The sequence below is a fragment of the Ornithorhynchus anatinus genome, chromosome 3 (genome assembly GCF_004115215.2).
Source record: "Ornithorhynchus anatinus isolate Pmale09 chromosome 3, mOrnAna1.pri.v4, whole genome shotgun sequence".
Classification (NCBI taxonomy): domain Eukaryota; kingdom Metazoa; phylum Chordata; class Mammalia; order Monotremata; family Ornithorhynchidae; genus Ornithorhynchus; species Ornithorhynchus anatinus.
Window position 1 is genome coordinate 8837828 of NC_041730.1, and position 18761 is coordinate 8856588.

Here is an 18761-nt window from a genome sequence, read left to right on the forward strand (position 1 = left end):
TCTACTAGGCCACACTGTTTTCTCATATGTATGTTTAGACTCCACTGCCTCCAGTAATAATAACAATAATACTAGTATTTGTTAAGCTCTTACTAGATGCCAAGTACTGAGAAGCAGCGTGGCTCAGTGGAAAGAGCATGGGCTTTGGAGTCAGGGCTCATGACTCGAATCCCACCTCTGCCACTTGTCGGCTGTGTGACTGTGGGCAAGTCACTTAACTTCTCTGTGCCTCAGTTCCCTCATCTGTAAAATGGGGATGAAGACTGTGAGCCCCACGTGGGACAACCTGATTCCCCTATGTCTACCCCAGCGCTTAGAACAGTGCTCGGCACATAGTAAGCGCTTAACAAATACCAACATTATTATTATTATTACTAAGTGCTGAGATAGATACAAGACAATCAGTCCAGACACGGTTCCTGTCCCAGAAGGGCCTCACGGGCTAAAGGGAAGGGAGAACAGGTATTGGAATCCCCATGCTAAGGATGAGAAGACTGAGGCGCAGAGAAGTTTAAAGACTTCTCGAGATCACACAGCAGGCAAGCGGCAGAGTTGATGATGACGGTATTTAAGTGCTTAACAGTTGGAATTAGAACCCAGGTCATTCGACTCCCAGACCTGTGCTCTTTCCACTAGGCCATACTGCTTTTCCTATTTTGTAATTACTGTAACTTTCTCAGTGTCTGTCTACCCTGCTAGACTGTAAACTCCTTGGGAGCAGAGATCATATCGACCAGCTCTATATTGTATTATCTCAGGTTTTTAGTACAGTGCTCTGCCTACAGTAGGCTCTCAATAGAAACTGTTGATAGATGAGTGCCTTCTGGAAGAACTGAGTTTGGGGGCGCCTTTGAGGATTGAATGAGCCGAGGTCTGGCACATTTAAAGGAGGAGGGAGAGCCAGGGACCTCTTTGGTTTTGTCAGTCCTGAGCCTGTCAGCAGCTGACCTCGGGGCATATCCTGGGAGTTCAGAGAGAAGTAGTATTTCTCTCCAGAAGTCCCAAGACTCCCGGTGGACAAGGGAGACCCCCACAGATGGGGTCCCTGGGAGGGCCAAGGGCAGATTTACCTTTCTGCCAAGCAGAGATAGCACACAAGCTGACCCGACAGTTGGCCAGAGTGTCCTCTGGGTTCGGGATGAGGAAGATGGGAACTGAGGACCCGATAATGATAATAATAATAATAGTGATAATGATAATAATGGTATTTGTTAAGTGCTTACTATGTGCCAAGCACTGTTCTAAGTGCTTGTGTAGATACACGGTAATCAGGTTGTCCCACATGGGGCTCACAGTCTTAATCCCCATTTTACAGATGAGGTAACTGAGGGACAGATAAGTTCAGTGTTTCCCAAGGTCACACAGCAGAGAAGTGGAGGAGCCAGGATTAGAACTCACATCCTCTAACTCCCAAGCCCGTGCTCTTTCCACTGGGCAGATGAAGGTGGTCAGGTGGCCAGGCGGGACCGTGTGCTAGATGCGGAACTCCCGTCGGTTTAACTCAGCGAAGGTGTGAGTGGAGCACCACTGAAAGGTGTTTGGGGGATGCAAACCTTTCCTGCATTGGGGAAAGGTAAAGTTACCCTTGGCCCTCCTGTTCTCCCTGGGACCACACCTTTGCCCCCACCCCGACCCCCACCCCCACCCACCTGAGACTCTTGGGGCATCTGGAGAGAGACATCGCTTCTCTCTGGGCCTCCAGGATCCGCTCTGAGATCAGCTGCTGAAGCTGTGTCCTTGCTCAGCCCACCTAGGAAGGCTCAGAGCTGACCAGGCCAAAGAGGTCCCTGGAACTCCCTCCTCCTTCAATTCAATCATATTGATTGAGCACTTACTGTGTGTAAAGCACTGTACTAAGTTCTTGGGAGATTACACTAGAACATCAGACATATTCCCTGCCCACAACAAGCTCCTTCAAATGTGCCAGTCCATAGTTCACCCCATCCTCAAAGGTCCCCCACCAGAGCCCATCTCTTCCAGGAGTCATTCCTATGCATCATAGTTTCAAGGTTGGGAGACAAGGCCTCCTTTCCCCTATGGGCTAACCAAAACTCTCTGTACTGTGAGTGGTGTTTTAGTGTTCAGTAATGGGGCTAATGGCGGGGCGGTTGAGGGAGGGCTGTTCTCTGGGGTTGGGTGAGGGAGAATTGTCGGGGAGGGGAGCAGTCCTCAGACTATACTCCTGAGAGAGCTCAGCTCAATCTCAACACCCTTCAGCACAGGGTGATGATGTCAGAAAGAGCCCTAAGCTGATGGGCTAAAATGGTCAGAGGATGGAGAGAAGTGGGAAAAGATCTGGCTTCTGGAAACTACCAGAAGGGACCAAATCACCAGCCGTGAGGTGGTGGCCACTCTGCAATCACTTGTGCCCTCATCATCAATGGTATTCATCGAGCCCTTACTCTGTGCAGAGTGCTGCAATAAGTGCTTGGGACAGTGCGATATCAATCAATCAATTATATATGTTGAGCCCTTACTATCTGAAGGGCACTGAACTAAGCGATAACAATATAACAGAGTGTAGACACAGTCTCTGCCCACAAGAGTTTACAGTCTTAAAGGGGAGACAGACATTAATAGAAATAAATAAATTAGGGATACAGATATAAGTGCTGTGAGACTGAGGGAGGGGTAAATAAAAAGAGCAAATACAAGGGCAAGAGCAGTGCAGAAGGGAGTGGGAAAAGAGAAAACGAGGGCTTAGTCAGGGAAAGACTCTCAAAGGAGATGTGCCTTCAAAACAACAGAGTTGGCAGACGCATTCTCTGCCCTCGATGAGCTTAAGGTCCGGAGGGGGAGATGGACAGCAATACAAATAATTCATAATATATAATTTATAGATATGTACATAAGTGCTCTGGGGTTGAGGATGGGGTGACTATCAAAGGCCCAGAGATCACACATCCATGTGCAAAGGCCTTCTGGATTGGAGAGCTTAATTCATACTCCAAGGGTTCTGGGAGGTCAAATTTAGGATTGGGTTTGGGGCCTGGAGTTTGTGCTAAATTAAGAAGGTCAGGGATGGAATTTTTCTAAACAATTTCTCTCAAGGCCTTCTTTAAGAGGTTATAAAGAACAGACACTGGGAAAATGTGCACTTGCTTTTCTAGCCCCAGAAGATTACCCCTGGAGGGGATTGCTATGATCTGGAGCTTGCCAGCGTTATGGAATTGGCAACTCGGCAGTCAGTCAGTCAATCATATTTATGGAGAACTTACTGTGTGCAGAGCAGTGTACTAAGCACTTGGGAGAGTATAATATAACAACAAAACAGACACATTCCCTGCCCATAACAAGCTTACAGTCTAGAGTTGGCAGATCCTAACCTCGACGGAATTATTGGGTCAGTGACAGCAGTGGCAATAATACCAGCAAATCTTAAAAATGTAAGACTACATAATCATCTGAGCCTTGACCTCTCTTTCATTTTTCATTCATTCATTCATTCAATCGTATTTATTGAGTGCTTACTGTTTGCAGAGCCCTGTACTAAGCGCTTGGAAATACAATTTGGCAACAGATAGAGACAATCCCTACTCAACAATAGGCTCACAGTCTAGAAGAGGGGAGACAGACAACATAACAAAACAAAACAACTAGACAGGCATCAATAGGATCAATATAAATAGAATTATAGACACATACACATTATTAATAAAATAAATAGAATAATAAATATGTACATATATACACAAGTACTGTGGGGAAGAGAGGGGAGTAGAGAAGAGGGAGGGAGTCGGGTCGATGGGGAGGGAGGAGAAGCAGAGGAAAAGGGGGGCTCTGTCTGGGAAGGCCTCCTGGAGGAGGTGAGCTTTCAGTAGGGGTTTGAGGTGGGAAAGTCTTCTAGTTTGGCAGGTGTGTGGAGGGAGGGCATTCCAGGCCAGAGGTAGGACTTGGGACAGGGGTCGATGGCAGGACAGGTGAGAACGAGGCACAGTGAAGAGGTTAGTACCAGAGGAGCAGATTGTGCGGGCTGGGCTATAGAAGGATTCATTCATTCAATAGTATTTATTGAGCGCTAACTATGTGCAGAGCACTGTACTAAGCGCTTGGAATGAACAAGTCGGCAACAGATAGAGACGGTCCCTGCCGTTTGACGGGCTTACGGTCTAATCGGGGGAGACGGACAGACGAGAACAATGGCGATAAATAGAGTCAAGGGGAAGAACATCTCGTAAAAACAATGGCAACTAGAAGGAGAGAAGGGAGGTGAGGTAGCTAAAATTGGGCATTGGTTCTGGGGAATAGGAAGCAAACAAACCTTGGTCACAGTGGGACCAAGGACTCAAAGGAGCTAGTTCCTAAATGAATAAACTCCCAGTCCTCTTCTGCCTGGAATACTGCCAGGCCTGAGCCCGAGGAGACAATAACTCTTTGGACAAGGCTCAGACATTATACTCCCTCTATAAAAGAAAATGCTATTTGCTAAGTGCTTAGTATGTGCCAAGCACAATATTAAGCATAGGGATAGATACAATAATAATAATAATTATGGTAATTGTTAAGCACTTACTATGTGCCAAGCACTGTTCTAAGCACTGGGGTAGATACAAGATTATCAGATCAGACACAGTCCCTGGCCCATGTGGGACTCACAACCTAACTAGATGGGAGAACAGGCAGTGAATCCAATTTTACAGATGAGGAAACTGAAGTCCTGAGAAGTTAAGTGACTTGCCCAAGATCATGCAGCAGACGAGTGGAGGAGCCAGGATTAGAACCCAGGTCCCCTGACTCCCAGGCCCATGTTCTTTCCATTAAGCCATACTGCTCCTCCCTCACTTTCACTGTGTACATACACATGTACACACACACACACACTCATAATAATAATAATAATAATAATTGTGGTATTTGTTGAGTGCTTACTAAGTGACTAGCACTTTTCTAAGCTCTCGGGTAAATACAAGGTAATCGGATCGGACACGGCCCTGTTCCAAACAGGGCTCACAGTCTAAGAAGGAGGGAGAACTGGTAGCGAATCTCCATTTTGCAGATGAGGAAACTGAGGCCTAGTGAAGTGAAGTGACTTGCCCAAGATCATGCAGCAGATAAGTGGCAGAACTGGGATTAGAACCCAGATCCTCTGACTCCAGTACCAGTGCTCTTTCCACTAGGCCACGTTGCTCCACTCGCTGGGGAGAACAACACAAGCAACCATAGTTGCAGGAGTTAGGTAGGAACGACGTAAGAGAGGGCCTGGCAGAAAGCAGGTAGAGATGACACATCCCCAAGGAAGGACTTCTACTTACCAGGTATGGCAGGAGGAGTGGACTTTGTCCCCTGGAAAGTATTCCTTCCCTTTCCACGAGCAGGGGCATTCTTCTGGAACAAAGCACTCGTCCCCGTGTCTGACCAAGCTGATGAGACACAACAGCAGGCAGAGGCGGTCACTGCGGGCCAGGAGACCGGCGGGAGGGAGACGGAGTTACCAGTCAAGAGTGTGGGCTTACCTCTAGACTGTAAGCTCGTCGTGAGCTGGAACGTGTCTGCTAATTCTGTTGTATCGTACTCTCCCAAGAGCTTAGTGCAGTGCTCCGCACACAGTGAGCGCTTAATAAATACCATCGATTAATTGATTCCCTACTAAAATCATTTCTCCTCCCAGAAGCCTTCCCTGACTAATGCTCATCTCCCTACCCTATTTGTCATCCTTTCCGCATCATCTTTGCCTTTGGACCTGCATCCCATCTAGACTGGAAACTCACTGTGGGCAGGGAACGTGTCTACCAACTCTGTTTTATTGTATTCTCCGGGTGTAGTTCAGTGCTCTCCACGCAGTACGAGCTCGATAAATACGACTGACTGATCGATTACTCCTTTAGCACTTGGATATTCACCCCATCCCCTAGGAGAAGTAGTAATAGCATTTAAGCACTAGCAGTGAGCAGAACACTGTAATAAACACTAGGATAGAATAAAGAAGTGGGAATTAAACAAGGTCTCTGTCCTTCAGCTTGCTCAAACACTTATATACATCTTCTTATTCTTTGCGCTTCCCTTATCTGTAATTTATCTCTACCTGTCTTTCCGAATAGATTGAGAGCTCCTTGAAGGCCAGGATTTTGTCAACCAAAACTATTGTACTGTACTCTCTTGAGAGCTAAGTACAATATACTGCACACAGTAAACACTCAATAAATCAATTGATTGATTTCAGTAATGTGCCTATCAACTCTGTCATACTGTACTCTCAGGAGTGTTTAGCACAGTGCTATTTACACAGTAAGTGTGAAATAAATACAACTGAGTGACTTCCATTTCTCTCAAAATCAATGACCCTATACACCTACCAGCAGGTTTTAATGGGAAAGAGTCCCAAATTGAAAGAAAAAGATTGTGGAGGCCAGTGAGTTTAGAGGATAAGCTTCTTTTGGGCAGGGTGAATATCACTTTTTTGTTTTGAATTTACTAATCATTTAGTAATAATAATAATAATAATGTTGGTATTTGTTAAGTGCTTACTATGTGCAGAGCACTGTTCTAAGTGCTGGGGTAGATACAGGGGAATCAGGTTGTCCCACGTGAAGCTCACAGTTAATCCTCATTTTACAGATGAGATAACACAGAGAAGTTAAGTGACTTGCCCACAGTCACACAGCTGACAAGTGGCGGAGCTGGGATTCGAACCCATGACCTCTGACTCCCAAGCCCGGGCTCTTTCCACTGAGCCACGCTGCTTCTCATACTGCACCACACCCAGTGGGCGTTCAATAAATGCTCTTATTGTTACCACAACAGAAGGCAGTGCTTGTGGTTCTCCCTTTCTGGATGATAATAATAAGTAATCATAAAGGGTTTACATGTTCAGCACTTACTATGTGCCAGGTACTGTGCTAAGCCCTGGGTTAGTTACATTTCAATAAAATGGAGTACAAATATTGAATCTCCATTTACAGATGAGGAAGCTGAGGCACAGAGAAGTTCAACAACTTGCCACAAGGTCACACAGCAGGCAAGTGGCAGAGCCAGGATGAGAACCCAAGTTTCCTGACTCCCAGAAATTCAGTGATTTGAATTTCCACTAATCCATGATGCTTCAATACATCTGAGCTCTTACAGCTCTTATGGCTCTTACCCCAAAGATAAAACCCTAGGAAAGTTGCTGAGAAACAAACCAGACCAAAGAGAAAACACCACACTGCTGGGATTTCTATTCAGGGCACTCTCCGAAGTCTGTAAGGAGACATTCAGTCTTTGAACAGTTACTGAGAAAGCTAGGTGAGTCACCTAGCCACAGTGGATTTCCAAGTTGGGAAGTCGAGTAACTCTGAGGATCGATTGGCTTCGCCTCCTTTTTTTTCTAATGGCATTTGTAAAGAACTTATGCTGTTCCAGGCACTGTACTAAGCACTGGGGTGGATAGAAGATAATCAGGTTGGACCCAATCCATGTCCCACATGGAGCTCACTGTCTTAATCCCTCTTTTACAGATGAGGCACCTAAGGCCCAGAGAAGTGAAGTGACTTGCCCCAGGTCACGCAGCTGACAAGTGGCAGAGCTGAGATGAAAACCCAGGTCCTCTGACTCCCAGGTCCTGGCTCTATCTATTAGGCCGTGCTGCTTCCTGTTCTACCTACTGTGTAAACTTGGGAGAAAAAAAGCTGCACTGCTCAGTCCGGTTGGTGCCCTGTGTGGGATCAAGTAATCCATTCCGATCAACTATTTCCACAAAGAGCTAAGGGAATCTAAGAGTCACTCCCACAACCAGAGGCAGAGAGACTTGCTGATGGGCAGCTAAGCAGCAAACTAGTCATCCACCTTTGGAATTAGTAGCCCTCATAATGTCGGGAAGCAGCGTGGCTTAGTGGCAAGAGAACGGGCTTGGGAGTCAGAGGACGTGGGTTACAGCTCTGCCACTTGTCTGCTGTCTGATCTTAGGCAAGTCAATTAACTTCTCTGTGCCTCAGTTACCTCTTCTATAAAATGGAGATTAAGAGTGTGAGCCCCTAGTGGGACATTCTAGTTATCTTGTAACTACCCTGGTGCTTAGAACAGTGCTAGGCACACAGTAAGCACTTAGCAAATACCATAATTATTATTCTTATTCCTTTCATTTAGGCAGTGTCTTGTCCCAAAGAATCTCTCTCTAGCTTAGAAAAGTGTTTGACACATAGTAAGCACTTAACAAATACCATAATTATAATTATTATTAGTATATTATTTTTATCTAGATTTTAAATGAACCAAACACAAAGGCCCCAGGCCTCTTCGCTCCACATCAATCAATCTACCAATGCCATTTATCGAGTGCTTACCGTGTGCGGAGAACTGTCTTAAGCGCTCTGGAGAGTAGAATACAATAGAGGTGGTAAGCATGATCCTTTCCCACATGGAATATACAGACTACGAGAGGAGTTTAAAGAAGAGGATTCGAGTGTTGAGCATTACCCACTCAGGGAGGTGCTCACTGACATTCCTCTGCCCTCCATTAATAACAACTGATATTCTTGTTGAGTGCTTACCAAGCACTCACTAAGCACTTGAGTAGTTACAAGATAATCAGGTTGGGCACATTCAATGTCCCATAAGGGGCTCACCATCTAAGTAGGAGGGAGAACAGGTATTAACTTCTCATTTGACAGATGGGGAAACTGAGGAAAGTGAAGTGACTTGCCCCAGGGTTATACAGTAGGCAAGTAGGGGAGGTGGGATTAGAACCCAGGCACTCCTCCCAGGCCAGTGCTCTTTCCATTAATAGGCCACGCTGCGGATGTGACTAAAAGCACCTCCTCCAAACCAATTTGTCTCTCCAGGGTTATTCAGAAGCCAGAGAAAGGGACCCAGACCCTGAGGTTGAGCAAAAACCATTCTTCAGAAAGCATCAGAGGTGTCTTTGTCAATTCTTCCCATTTCAAACAATCTGTCTTCTCTTGGGCCACAGTCCCAGACCGTCATTCTCACTGGCTCCCACTCCCCCCAGAACAGGCCGAGTGCCCGGACAGAAGGATCCCGCTCACAGGGCCAAGACCAAATTTCATCTCTATGGTTTTTCAGAGGATAAAAACAGTGCTAACATTTTTGACTCTTGGACTGCCAAGCCTCTGGAATGAGAACCAGGACCTCAGAATTTACAACAAAAATCCCATTGAGATTCCTGATATTCAGGAACAAAGTTGAGCATCAAACACTACAGACTCTTTCTGGATGCTTTCCAGTAGTCAGTATTGAATGTATAAACTGAGACGGTGGGAAAGAGACTTTGGGAACACCATCCGAGAAATGCTCACCATACTCTCCCTAAATCCGCCAACACCACCGAGAGAGCAATTGTTCATTCATTCAATTGTATTTATTGAGTGCTTACTGTGTGCAGAGCACTGTACTAAGCACTTGGAAAGTATAATTAGGCAACAGAGACGAGCCCTACTGAACAACGTGCTCACAGTCTAGAAGCGAGAGACAGACATCAGAAAGGAACGCGATCCCCATGGAGTTCATCCAGGGTATTTCATCCAAAGAACTATCACATCTATCATCTCATTCATCCTCCTGACGCCTTGGTGAGGTAAGAAGGGGAAAGATTATCCTTCCTGTTTTACAGATAGGGACACCGCGGTATAAAGAGGTTAAGTGACTTGTCCAGCAGTAACAGTAATAGTATTTACGGAGCACTCACTGGGTGCAGCACACTGCACTGAACACTTGGGAAGGAAAAACTGAGAAATGAAGTCCAACTATTTGACAGCAGAGCTGGGAGTTAACCTCTCTGTGCCTCAGTTTCCTCATCTGTAAAATGGGGACTTAATTATCCATTCTCCCCCGCCTCCCCGACTCTGAGTCCCATGTGGAACAAGGATTGGGTCTGACATTATCTTGCATCTACCCCAGTGCTTAGTACAGTGCTTGGCATATAGTACATGGTTAGTAAATACTGTTATTATTATTAACATCATTAGTGCCTAGATCTGTTGACATAATAATAATAATAACAATAGTGACAACTGTGGTATTTGTTAAGCACATATTTTGTGCCAGGCACTCTTACTAAACACTTGGGGTGGTTACAAATAAATCAGATTGGACACAGTCCCTGTCCCACGTGGGTCTCACAGTCTCAATCCCCATTCTACAGAAGAGATAACTGAGGCATAGTGAAATTGAGTCTTTTGCCTAAGGTCACGCAGCAGACAAGTGTCAGAGCAGGATTAGAACCCATGACCTTCTGACTCCCAGGCCTGTGCTCTATTCACTACACCACCAGTGTCCCCTGCATGAGGTACTGAAGGTGAAAGGAGTCAAAAAAGAGACTTCAGTTGTGAGTTCCAAAGCAGAGAGTCATCAAAAGCCAGCGCTACTAAAAAATACTAGACTGTAAACTCATTGTAGGCAGGGAACAAGTCTGTTTATTGTTATATTTTACGCTCCCAAGCACTTAGTACAGTGCTCTGCACACAGTAAGCACTCAGTAAAGACGACTGACTCACTGACTACTTACTGGGAGGAGCCCAAATTCACTGTCTGCCTTTTCTTTAAAAAAAAAAAACGAAGGATGAGACAGGCCATCAATCAGTGGTATTTACTGAGCACTTACAGTATACAGAGCACTGTACTAAGTGCTTGGGAGAGTACAATACAACAGCATTTCCTGCTATAGCCAGAGTGGTGTGGGCACGGCTACCCGGAAGCTGTGAATCAACCAAGGGAGCAGAAAAATGACTATCGGAAGCTTTTAAAGTACCCTGAGACTAATCCAACTTCACGGACAGAGCTCCTGCTTTCCAGAAGCAGCGTGGCTTACTGGAAAGAGCACGGGTTTGGGAGTCAGAGGTCGTGGATTCTAATCCTGGCTCTGTCACTTGTCAGTTATGTGATTTTGGGCAAGTCACTTAATTTCTCTGGGCCTCAGTTACCTCATCTGTAAAATGTGGATTAAGACTGTGAGCCCCACGTGGGACAATCTGAATACTTTATATCTACCCCAGTTCTTAGAATAGCGCTTGGCACATAGTAAGTGGTTAACAAGTACCAAATACCATCATCACCATCTAGAGGGCATTGCAGACTAGCTGCTATATCCCCTGTCCTGAACCAACTTTAAAAAAAAATGGTATTTGTTAAGTTGCTTACTAAGTGCCAGACAAACTACCAAGTCCTGGGTAGATACAGGCTAATCAGGTTGGATATAGTCTATGCCCCACATGGGGCTTACAGTCCTAACCCCCATTTTACAGATGAGGTAATTGAGGCACAGAGATGTTAAGTGATTTGCCCAAGGTCACACAGCTGACAAATGGTGGAGCTGGGATTAGAACCCAAATTCTTCCGACTCCCAGGCCTGTGCTCTATCCGCTAAGCCACACTGCTTTAGTATGATGCTCAGTAAAATAAACAGGAGGCATGATTTTTCTTTCGTGCCCTAGAGCTAAAACGCCCAATTATAATAATAACAATGGTGATTTTGTTAAGTGCTAAAGTACTGTCATCTTACGCTTGCCTTATGGGTGTCTCCGACCCATAGCGTCGCCATGGACACATCTCTCCCAGAGCTCCCTACCTCCATCTGCAATTGTTCTGGTTGTGTATCCAAAGTTTTCTTGGTAAAAATATGGAAGTGGTTTACCACTGCTGCCTTCCACGCGGTAAACTCGAGTCTCCGCCCTCAACTCTCTTCCATGCCCCTGCTGCCCAGCACAGGTGAGTTTGGGCTTGTAGCAGATTGCCTTCCACTCGCTAGCCACTGCCTAAACCAGGAATGGAATGGATATGCCTCTGCTTGACTCTCCCTCCCACAGTAGAGTACTGGCAACTCTTCAGATGTGACCCTGAGAGGGGAAGCGCTGGGGTAGATACGAGATCCCTCATGGGAGGGAGAACAGATAGTGAATCCCAATTGTGCAGAGGAGAGAACTGAGACACAGAGAAGTTAAGTGACTTGCCCAAGGCCACACAGAAAACAAGTGATGGAGCTAGGATTAGGAACCAGGTCCTCTGATTCCCAAGCCTGTGCTGTTTCAGGGGCTGTTCAGAGAACTAAATGGAACAGGTGAGTTTGGAAACTTCTCCAAGTGTGGGGCTGGTTGAAAAAGAGTTCGCTGAATTACAAGGCAAGACAGGCCAGGAAAAACTGATGTCCATCAGTGGGAATGACTCACACTGAACGGGACAAGGGGTCATCTCCGGCCTAACCGCTCGAGACAGCTGGGGGAGAGGCAAAGACGGATAGGACTTTTCCTCTGGTCTTTGACTAGTAATCCCCTTGCTAAAGAATCACTAACCAATCCCTTTCTGTTCTTCCGATCCTAATCCTTATATTCATTTATCCTGATTCTCATTTCTCACACTGCCCCTTCTCTCTGTGCCACCTGTCCTGCCTTATGCCGTCGAGTCATCTCCGAGCCAAAGCGATACCCTTGGATTTTTTCCCTGTAAGCACTGGGTATTCATTTCCACGGCTCTTATGATAGAGAAGCAGCGTGGCTCAGTGGAAAGAGCCCGGGCTTGGGAGTCATTCATTGGTTCATTCAATAGTATTTATTGAGCGCTTACTATGTGCAGAGCACTGTGCTAAGCGCTTGGAATGAACAAGTCGGCAACAGATAGAGACAGTCCCTGCCCTTTGTCGGGCTTACGGTCTAATCGGGGGGAGTCAGAGGTCATGGTTTCTAATCTCCGCTCTGCCACTTGTCAGCTGTGTGACTTTGGGCAAGTCACTTCACTTCTCTGTGCCTCAGTTCCCTCATCTGTAAAATGGGGATGAAGACTGTGAGCCTCCCATGGGACAAACTGATTACCCTGCATCTACCCCAGTGCTTAGAACAGTGCTCAGCACATAGTAAGCACTTAACAAATACCATCATTATTATGTACATAATTTATTTTCATGTTTGTCTCGCTCTTCTAGACTGTAAACTCCTTGTGGACAGGGGACTTGTCTACCAACTCTCCCAGGCCCTTAGTATAGAGCTCTACAGACAGTAAACACACAATAAATACAATCGATTGGTTAAAGAGCTGGGTTAGAAGGGGGCGGTGCAAAAGGTACAGAGGGGCTCTTGGGATTGCATGCTTCCAACTCCAAAAATATTTTTCCCAGAGAGGAGGAGGCTGTCACAGGAGCTCAGAAGGGATTTAAATTGGGGAGGTTGGGGGTGATGTAACGATTCATTCAATTACAGGGGATGATTCAATCCAAACTTGGCAAATCTTTAAAGCTGTCCTGTCATTTGTCAGTGAATTACTGTAGGCCTCTGGCTTACAATCCCATAGGACTGGGCTTTCAATCGATCGATCAATCTATCAGTGGTCGATCAATCTATCAGTGGTAATTATGGAGCATTTACTGTTGTCAGAGAGCTCTACTAAGCAGTTGGGAGATCAAATATAAGAGAGTTGGTAGATACAAGCCTCACCTTTAAGGAATTTAAATTCCAGGCTGTGTGATTGTGGCTTTCTATTCTTTTTCTGATCTGAGGGTACCTATCAGCACCTTAAATCAATCAGTCAATAGCATTTATTGAGCACTTAGTGTATGCAGAACAATGTACTAAACTGTAAGGAGAGTATTATACAACAGAGTTGGCAAACAGGTTCCCTGCTCACAAGAAACTTACAGATTAGAGGGTGGAACTAAGAAGCAGCATGGCCTAAGGAATAGAGCATGCGTCTGGGAGCCAGAAAGACCTGGGTTCTAATTCTGGCTGTTCCACTTGTTTGCTTTGTGACACTGGAAAAATCACTTAACTTAATAATAATAATAATGTTGGTATTTGTTAAGCGCTTAATGTGTGCAGAGCACTGTTCTAAGCGCTGGGGTAGACACAGGTGAATCAGGTTGTCCCACGTGGGGCTCAGAGTCTTCATCCCCATTTTACAGATGAGGTAACTGAGGCACAGAGAAGTGAAGTGACTTGCCCAAGGTCACACAGCAGACAAGTGGCAGAGCTGGGATTCGAACTCATGACCTCTGACTCCAAAGCCCATGCTCTTTCCACTGAGCCACGCTGCTTCTCCCTGTGCCTCAGTTACCTCACCTGTAAAATGGGGATTAAGACTGTGAGCCCCATGTGGGATATGGACTGTGTCCAATCTGATTTCTTACCTCATCACTCAGAACAATTCCTGGCACATAGTAGGCACTTCACAAATACCATAAAAAACTACTGAATTTAGCATTATAGTAGTATTACTATTTGCTTTTAGAAAGTGCTTTTAATTCCAAATTATTTCACATTAGCTAGCCCATTTTGCTCTCACAACACCCCTGGAAGATCAGGAAAGGCAGATATTATTATTCCTACTCTGTTCATGGGGAAATTGAGGCACAGGGAGATTAAATGACTTGCCCAAAATATCATATCACACAAGTGGCGGAGCTAGGACTAGAACTTCAAAACCTATGCTCTTCCTGTTACTCCAGCCTCTGCCCCTGCCCTGGCAGCAAAACCGAACAGGGCGGGTCGGGGCCTGAACGTCATCCCAATCCCTGCCCCCAGCCTCACAGAGGTGGACTGGAGGAAGGAGCCATGAATTTGTGGAGCCCAGATACCCCGAGTTTGGGTTCTGTGTGCATGAGGGGACTGAGGAGGAAGGAAAGATGGTAAAAACAGGGAATTTCAAACCTCAAACAGTGTCCCCTGGTAAGTAGATATCCCAGAACAGAATCCCAGACAAGAAGACCAGCTCTGACCCACATCCCAGGCCCTGAAAAATCAGGGCAGGCCTAAGGGGAGTCACACAGTGAGCTTGATAATAAATCAAGCAGTGGGCGGGTCTGAAAGATAGTGAATCCCTTCTGACCTCTCCTTTCCCATCCCACTGGGTTTGGTGCGACTCAGAGCATTCACAGCAGGCAGGCAGGCAGGCAGGCAGGCAGGCAGGCAGACACTGAGGCCCTCCAAGGTTGATGCCCTGAGGAGCAGGAGGAAAGGTGGGCATGGCCAGGCCGTGACAGGGGAGAGAGGGCAGGGGAGAGGACTGGTGCACCCGCTATGAGCCCAATTTATTGGTCATTTTTGCCTAGAGGCTTATGAAAATGGTCTTCAAACCAGAACCAGGTTCACGTGGTCTGCTGACCTTTGACCTCTGATGTTCCTGAGATTTGGCCAGTAGTCAGGTGAGTCTCCGAATGGATAACACCTTTTCTCTGTTCTTCCTTTCGTCATTTCAATCCCCAAGAGCCAGCACTGTCTGCCTGCTATCCGGCATCAATGTTCTCCAGATCTACCTCACAGAGACCATTCTCGGGCAGGCAATCCAATAGCTTCCTCTCCCCTGCTGAAGTCAGAGGCGGATATGGGAAAGACCCCAGGACAAAGCTGAAGAAGAATCCCTTCATTATCTCCTACTCCAGGGGGCATCTCTGACAATCCAGACCTACCCCTCCAGCCCCACCCCACCGCTGTAAAATCCAGGAGTGAACCCACCACCACCGAAAGAAGCAATGTGGCTTAATAGATAGAGCCTGGGCCCTGGGAGTCAGAGGACCTGGGTTCTGATCCTGGCTTCACCACATGACTCCGGTGTGACCTTGGGCAAGACACTTAACCTCTCTGGGCCTCAGTTAGCTCATCTGTAAAATGGGGATTAAGAGTGTGAAGCGCATGTGGGACAGAGACTGTGTCCAACCCGATTAATAATACCGATGGTATTTATTAAGCGCTTACTCTGTGCCAAGCACTGTTCTAAGCACTGGGATAGATACAAGCTTATCAGGCTGTCCCGCGAGGGGCTCACAGTCTTAATCCCAAAGCCACACAGAAGACAAGTGGTGGAGCCAGGATTAGAACACATGACCTCTGACTCCCAAGCTCTTGGTCTTTCCACTAAGCCACGCTGCTTCCTGATTAGCTTGTATCTACCCCAGCAGAGAGTAACACTGCTCTCACCTCCTCCAAGAGGCCTCCCCAGACTGAGCTCCCCCTTTTCCCTCTGCTCCCTCTGCTTCCCCTCTACCCCCGCTTCACCTCCCCTCAGCTAAGCCCTCTTTTCCCCCCTTTCCCTCTGCTCCTCCCCTTCTCCCTTACCCTCCCCTCAGCACCGTACTCGTCCGCTCAACTGTATATACTTTCATTACCCTATTTATTTTGTTAATGAGATGTACATCACCTTGATTCTATTTATTTGCTATCGTTTTAATGAGATGTCCATCCCCTTGATTCTATTTATTGCTATGGTTTTTGTCCATCTCCCCCGATTAGACCGTAAGCCCGTCAAAGGGCAGGGACTGTCCCTCTCTGTTACCGATTTGTACATCCCAAGCGCTTAGTACAGTGCTCTGCACATAATAAGGGCTCAATAAATACTATTGAATGAATGAATGAATGAATGAACATAATAAGCGCTTAACAAGTACCATGATTACTATTATCTGACAATCCAGGCCCAGGGTTGTAAAAACCAGGAGTGTCCTCACCACCCTTGGGTGAAGCAACATGGTCTAGTGGAGAGAGTGCAAACCTGGCAGTCAGAAGGACCTGGGTTCTAATCTTGCTTCACCACCTGTCTGCTGTGTGACCTTGGCCAAGCCACTTGACTTTGTTGGGCCTCATTTACCTCATCTGTAAAATGGGGATTAAGACTGTGAGCCTTATGTGGGACAGGAACTGTGTCCAACCTGATTAACTTGTATCTACCCCAGTGCTTAGAACAGGACCTGGCACATAGTAAGCACTTAATAAATACTACTGGGAAAAAAAAATGAAAGTGGCCCAGAATGGCATGGGCCAGGCGGGGTAGGAGGCTAGCAATCCTTCAGTTTACAGGGGCGGGTGAGGTTGGGATATTTCACACAAAGTTGTTTTGGAAAACATTAGCACCCAAACTCCATTCCTCAGGCATCGCCAAGAGCCCCTGGCCCAGATCATGCCTGTTAAAATGACATTTGATTCTTTGTTTTCATTTTTATAATTAGAATGTGATGATTTTCTTAAATGAACCTTCCCGGAATTCATGTAAGCTTCTTACAGGTCACTTGATCCAGCACACCAGCTGCTACTTACCCAAATGCCAGGGGAAGTCATTTTGGAGCTGGGGAGCGAGGACAAGAGGCCGGGGTGGCCCCATTCCCCCCTGAGGGGATGGGAAGATGAGGCCCATTGCTCTAAGAATGATATCCGGAGTGGATAGAGAATGGGTCTGTGAGTCAGAAGGACTGGCTCCACCAGTCCCAGCTCCACCACATGTCTGCTCTATGACCTTGGGCAAGTCACTTCACTTCTCTGGGCCTCAGTTACCTCATCTGTAAAATGGGGATTAAGAGCACGAGCCCGATATGGGACAGAGACTTTGTCCAACCTGATTAACTTGTATCTACTCCAGCGCTTAGAACAGTGTTTGGCACACAGGAAGCCCTTAACAAGTATAATAATAATAATAATAATAAAGCTACAGCTTTTTCATATGAGGGAAATAATTTTGGTATCTGGTAAATGATTATTATGTGCCACTACTGCAGTAAGCACTGGGGTTGATACAAGATAATCATGTTGGACACAGTTCTTGTCCCACATGGGTTCATGCTCTAAGTGGGAGAGAGAGCAGGAACCAACCCATTTTATAGATGTGGAAGCTGAGGCACAGAGATATTAGGTGACTTACCTAAGGTCACTCAGCAGGCAAGTGTGAAGCTGGGATTGTTCCCCTGGTCTTTTGGGTTTAGACACCTCAAAAATGCCACTGAGCCAACTAGTCCTTGACACCTTTCCGAGTCCTTGGTACCATTCATTCGTCATTCAGTTATCGAGCACTTACTGTGTGCAGAGCACTGTACTAAGTGCTTGGGAGAGTACCGTACAACAATAAACAGACACATTTCCTGCCCACAACAAGAATACAGTCTAGAGGAGCAAATCGGGTTGGATACAGTCCCTGTCCCAAGTGGGGCTCACAGTCTCAATCCCCATTTTACAGACGAGGGAACTGAGGCTCGGAGAAACGAAGCGACTTGTCCAAGTTCACCCAGCAGGCAAATGGCAGAGCCAGAATTAGAACCCTTGACCTCTGACTCCCAAGCCCGTGCTCTATCCACTAGAGAAGCAGCGTGGCTCCATGGAAAAAGCACGGGCTTGGGAGTCAGAGGTCATGGGTTCAAATCCCCACTCTGCCGCTTTTCAGCTGTGAGACTTTGGGCAAATTACTTTACTTCTCTGTGCCTCAGTTACCTCATCTGTAAAATGGGGATAGGGATTAAGATTGTGAGCCCCACGAGAGACAACCTGATCACCATGTATCCTCCCCAGTGCTTTGCATATAGTAAGCACTTAACAAATGCCATCATTATTATTATTACACCACATTGCTTCCCAGACCCAGGACCTGGGAGAGCCCACAATTGAAGGGTTTTGGGGTTCAGGCCAGGTGCCAGGCCCGCTCACTCTAGGGAGGGCACCTGCAGGGACCTGGAGGAATAAAGTAGGTCAGGTTTCCTTCTCTGCACAAATCTCTGTCCCTCAAGGGCAAAGGGATCACACCCCAAACACGGGGCAGGTTCTGGGTTTCCCAGAGGCCCTGGGCCAACTGGTCTGTCGTCCACGCTGGTACACACACCAGGCCTCAGTGTACACCCGAATCGTCAACCTTTTCAACCCAATGCCTTGGACGGCAGAGATTTTTTTTTTAATTACACCTGTATCCACGTACAGTTCCCAGCAAGCGATGGACGCTTGGGGAATGACGGCCACTAACCCTCACCTCAAATGGCCACCGCACTCACCAAGCAGTCCTGAAAATCCTTCCCAGTTCCATCCTAAGCTCAGATATGACACCCCCACCCGAGCCCGACCTAACTTCTGGGTACAGTGCTCTGAACACATAAGCGCTCG

General features: G+C 46.6%; 1 protein-coding gene across 1 annotated transcript in view; it reads right to left on the minus strand.

The window, feature by feature from the left end:
* Positions 1–18761, minus strand: part of OTOG (otogelin) — a 126639-nt gene that overhangs the window by 71008 nt on the left and 36870 nt on the right. Inside the window, exon 22 of the mRNA XM_029061316.2 lies at positions 5253–5360. Coding sequence (XP_028917149.1) covers positions 5253–5360 — 108 coding nt within the window. The remainder of the gene's footprint in view (positions 1–5252; positions 5361–18761) is intronic.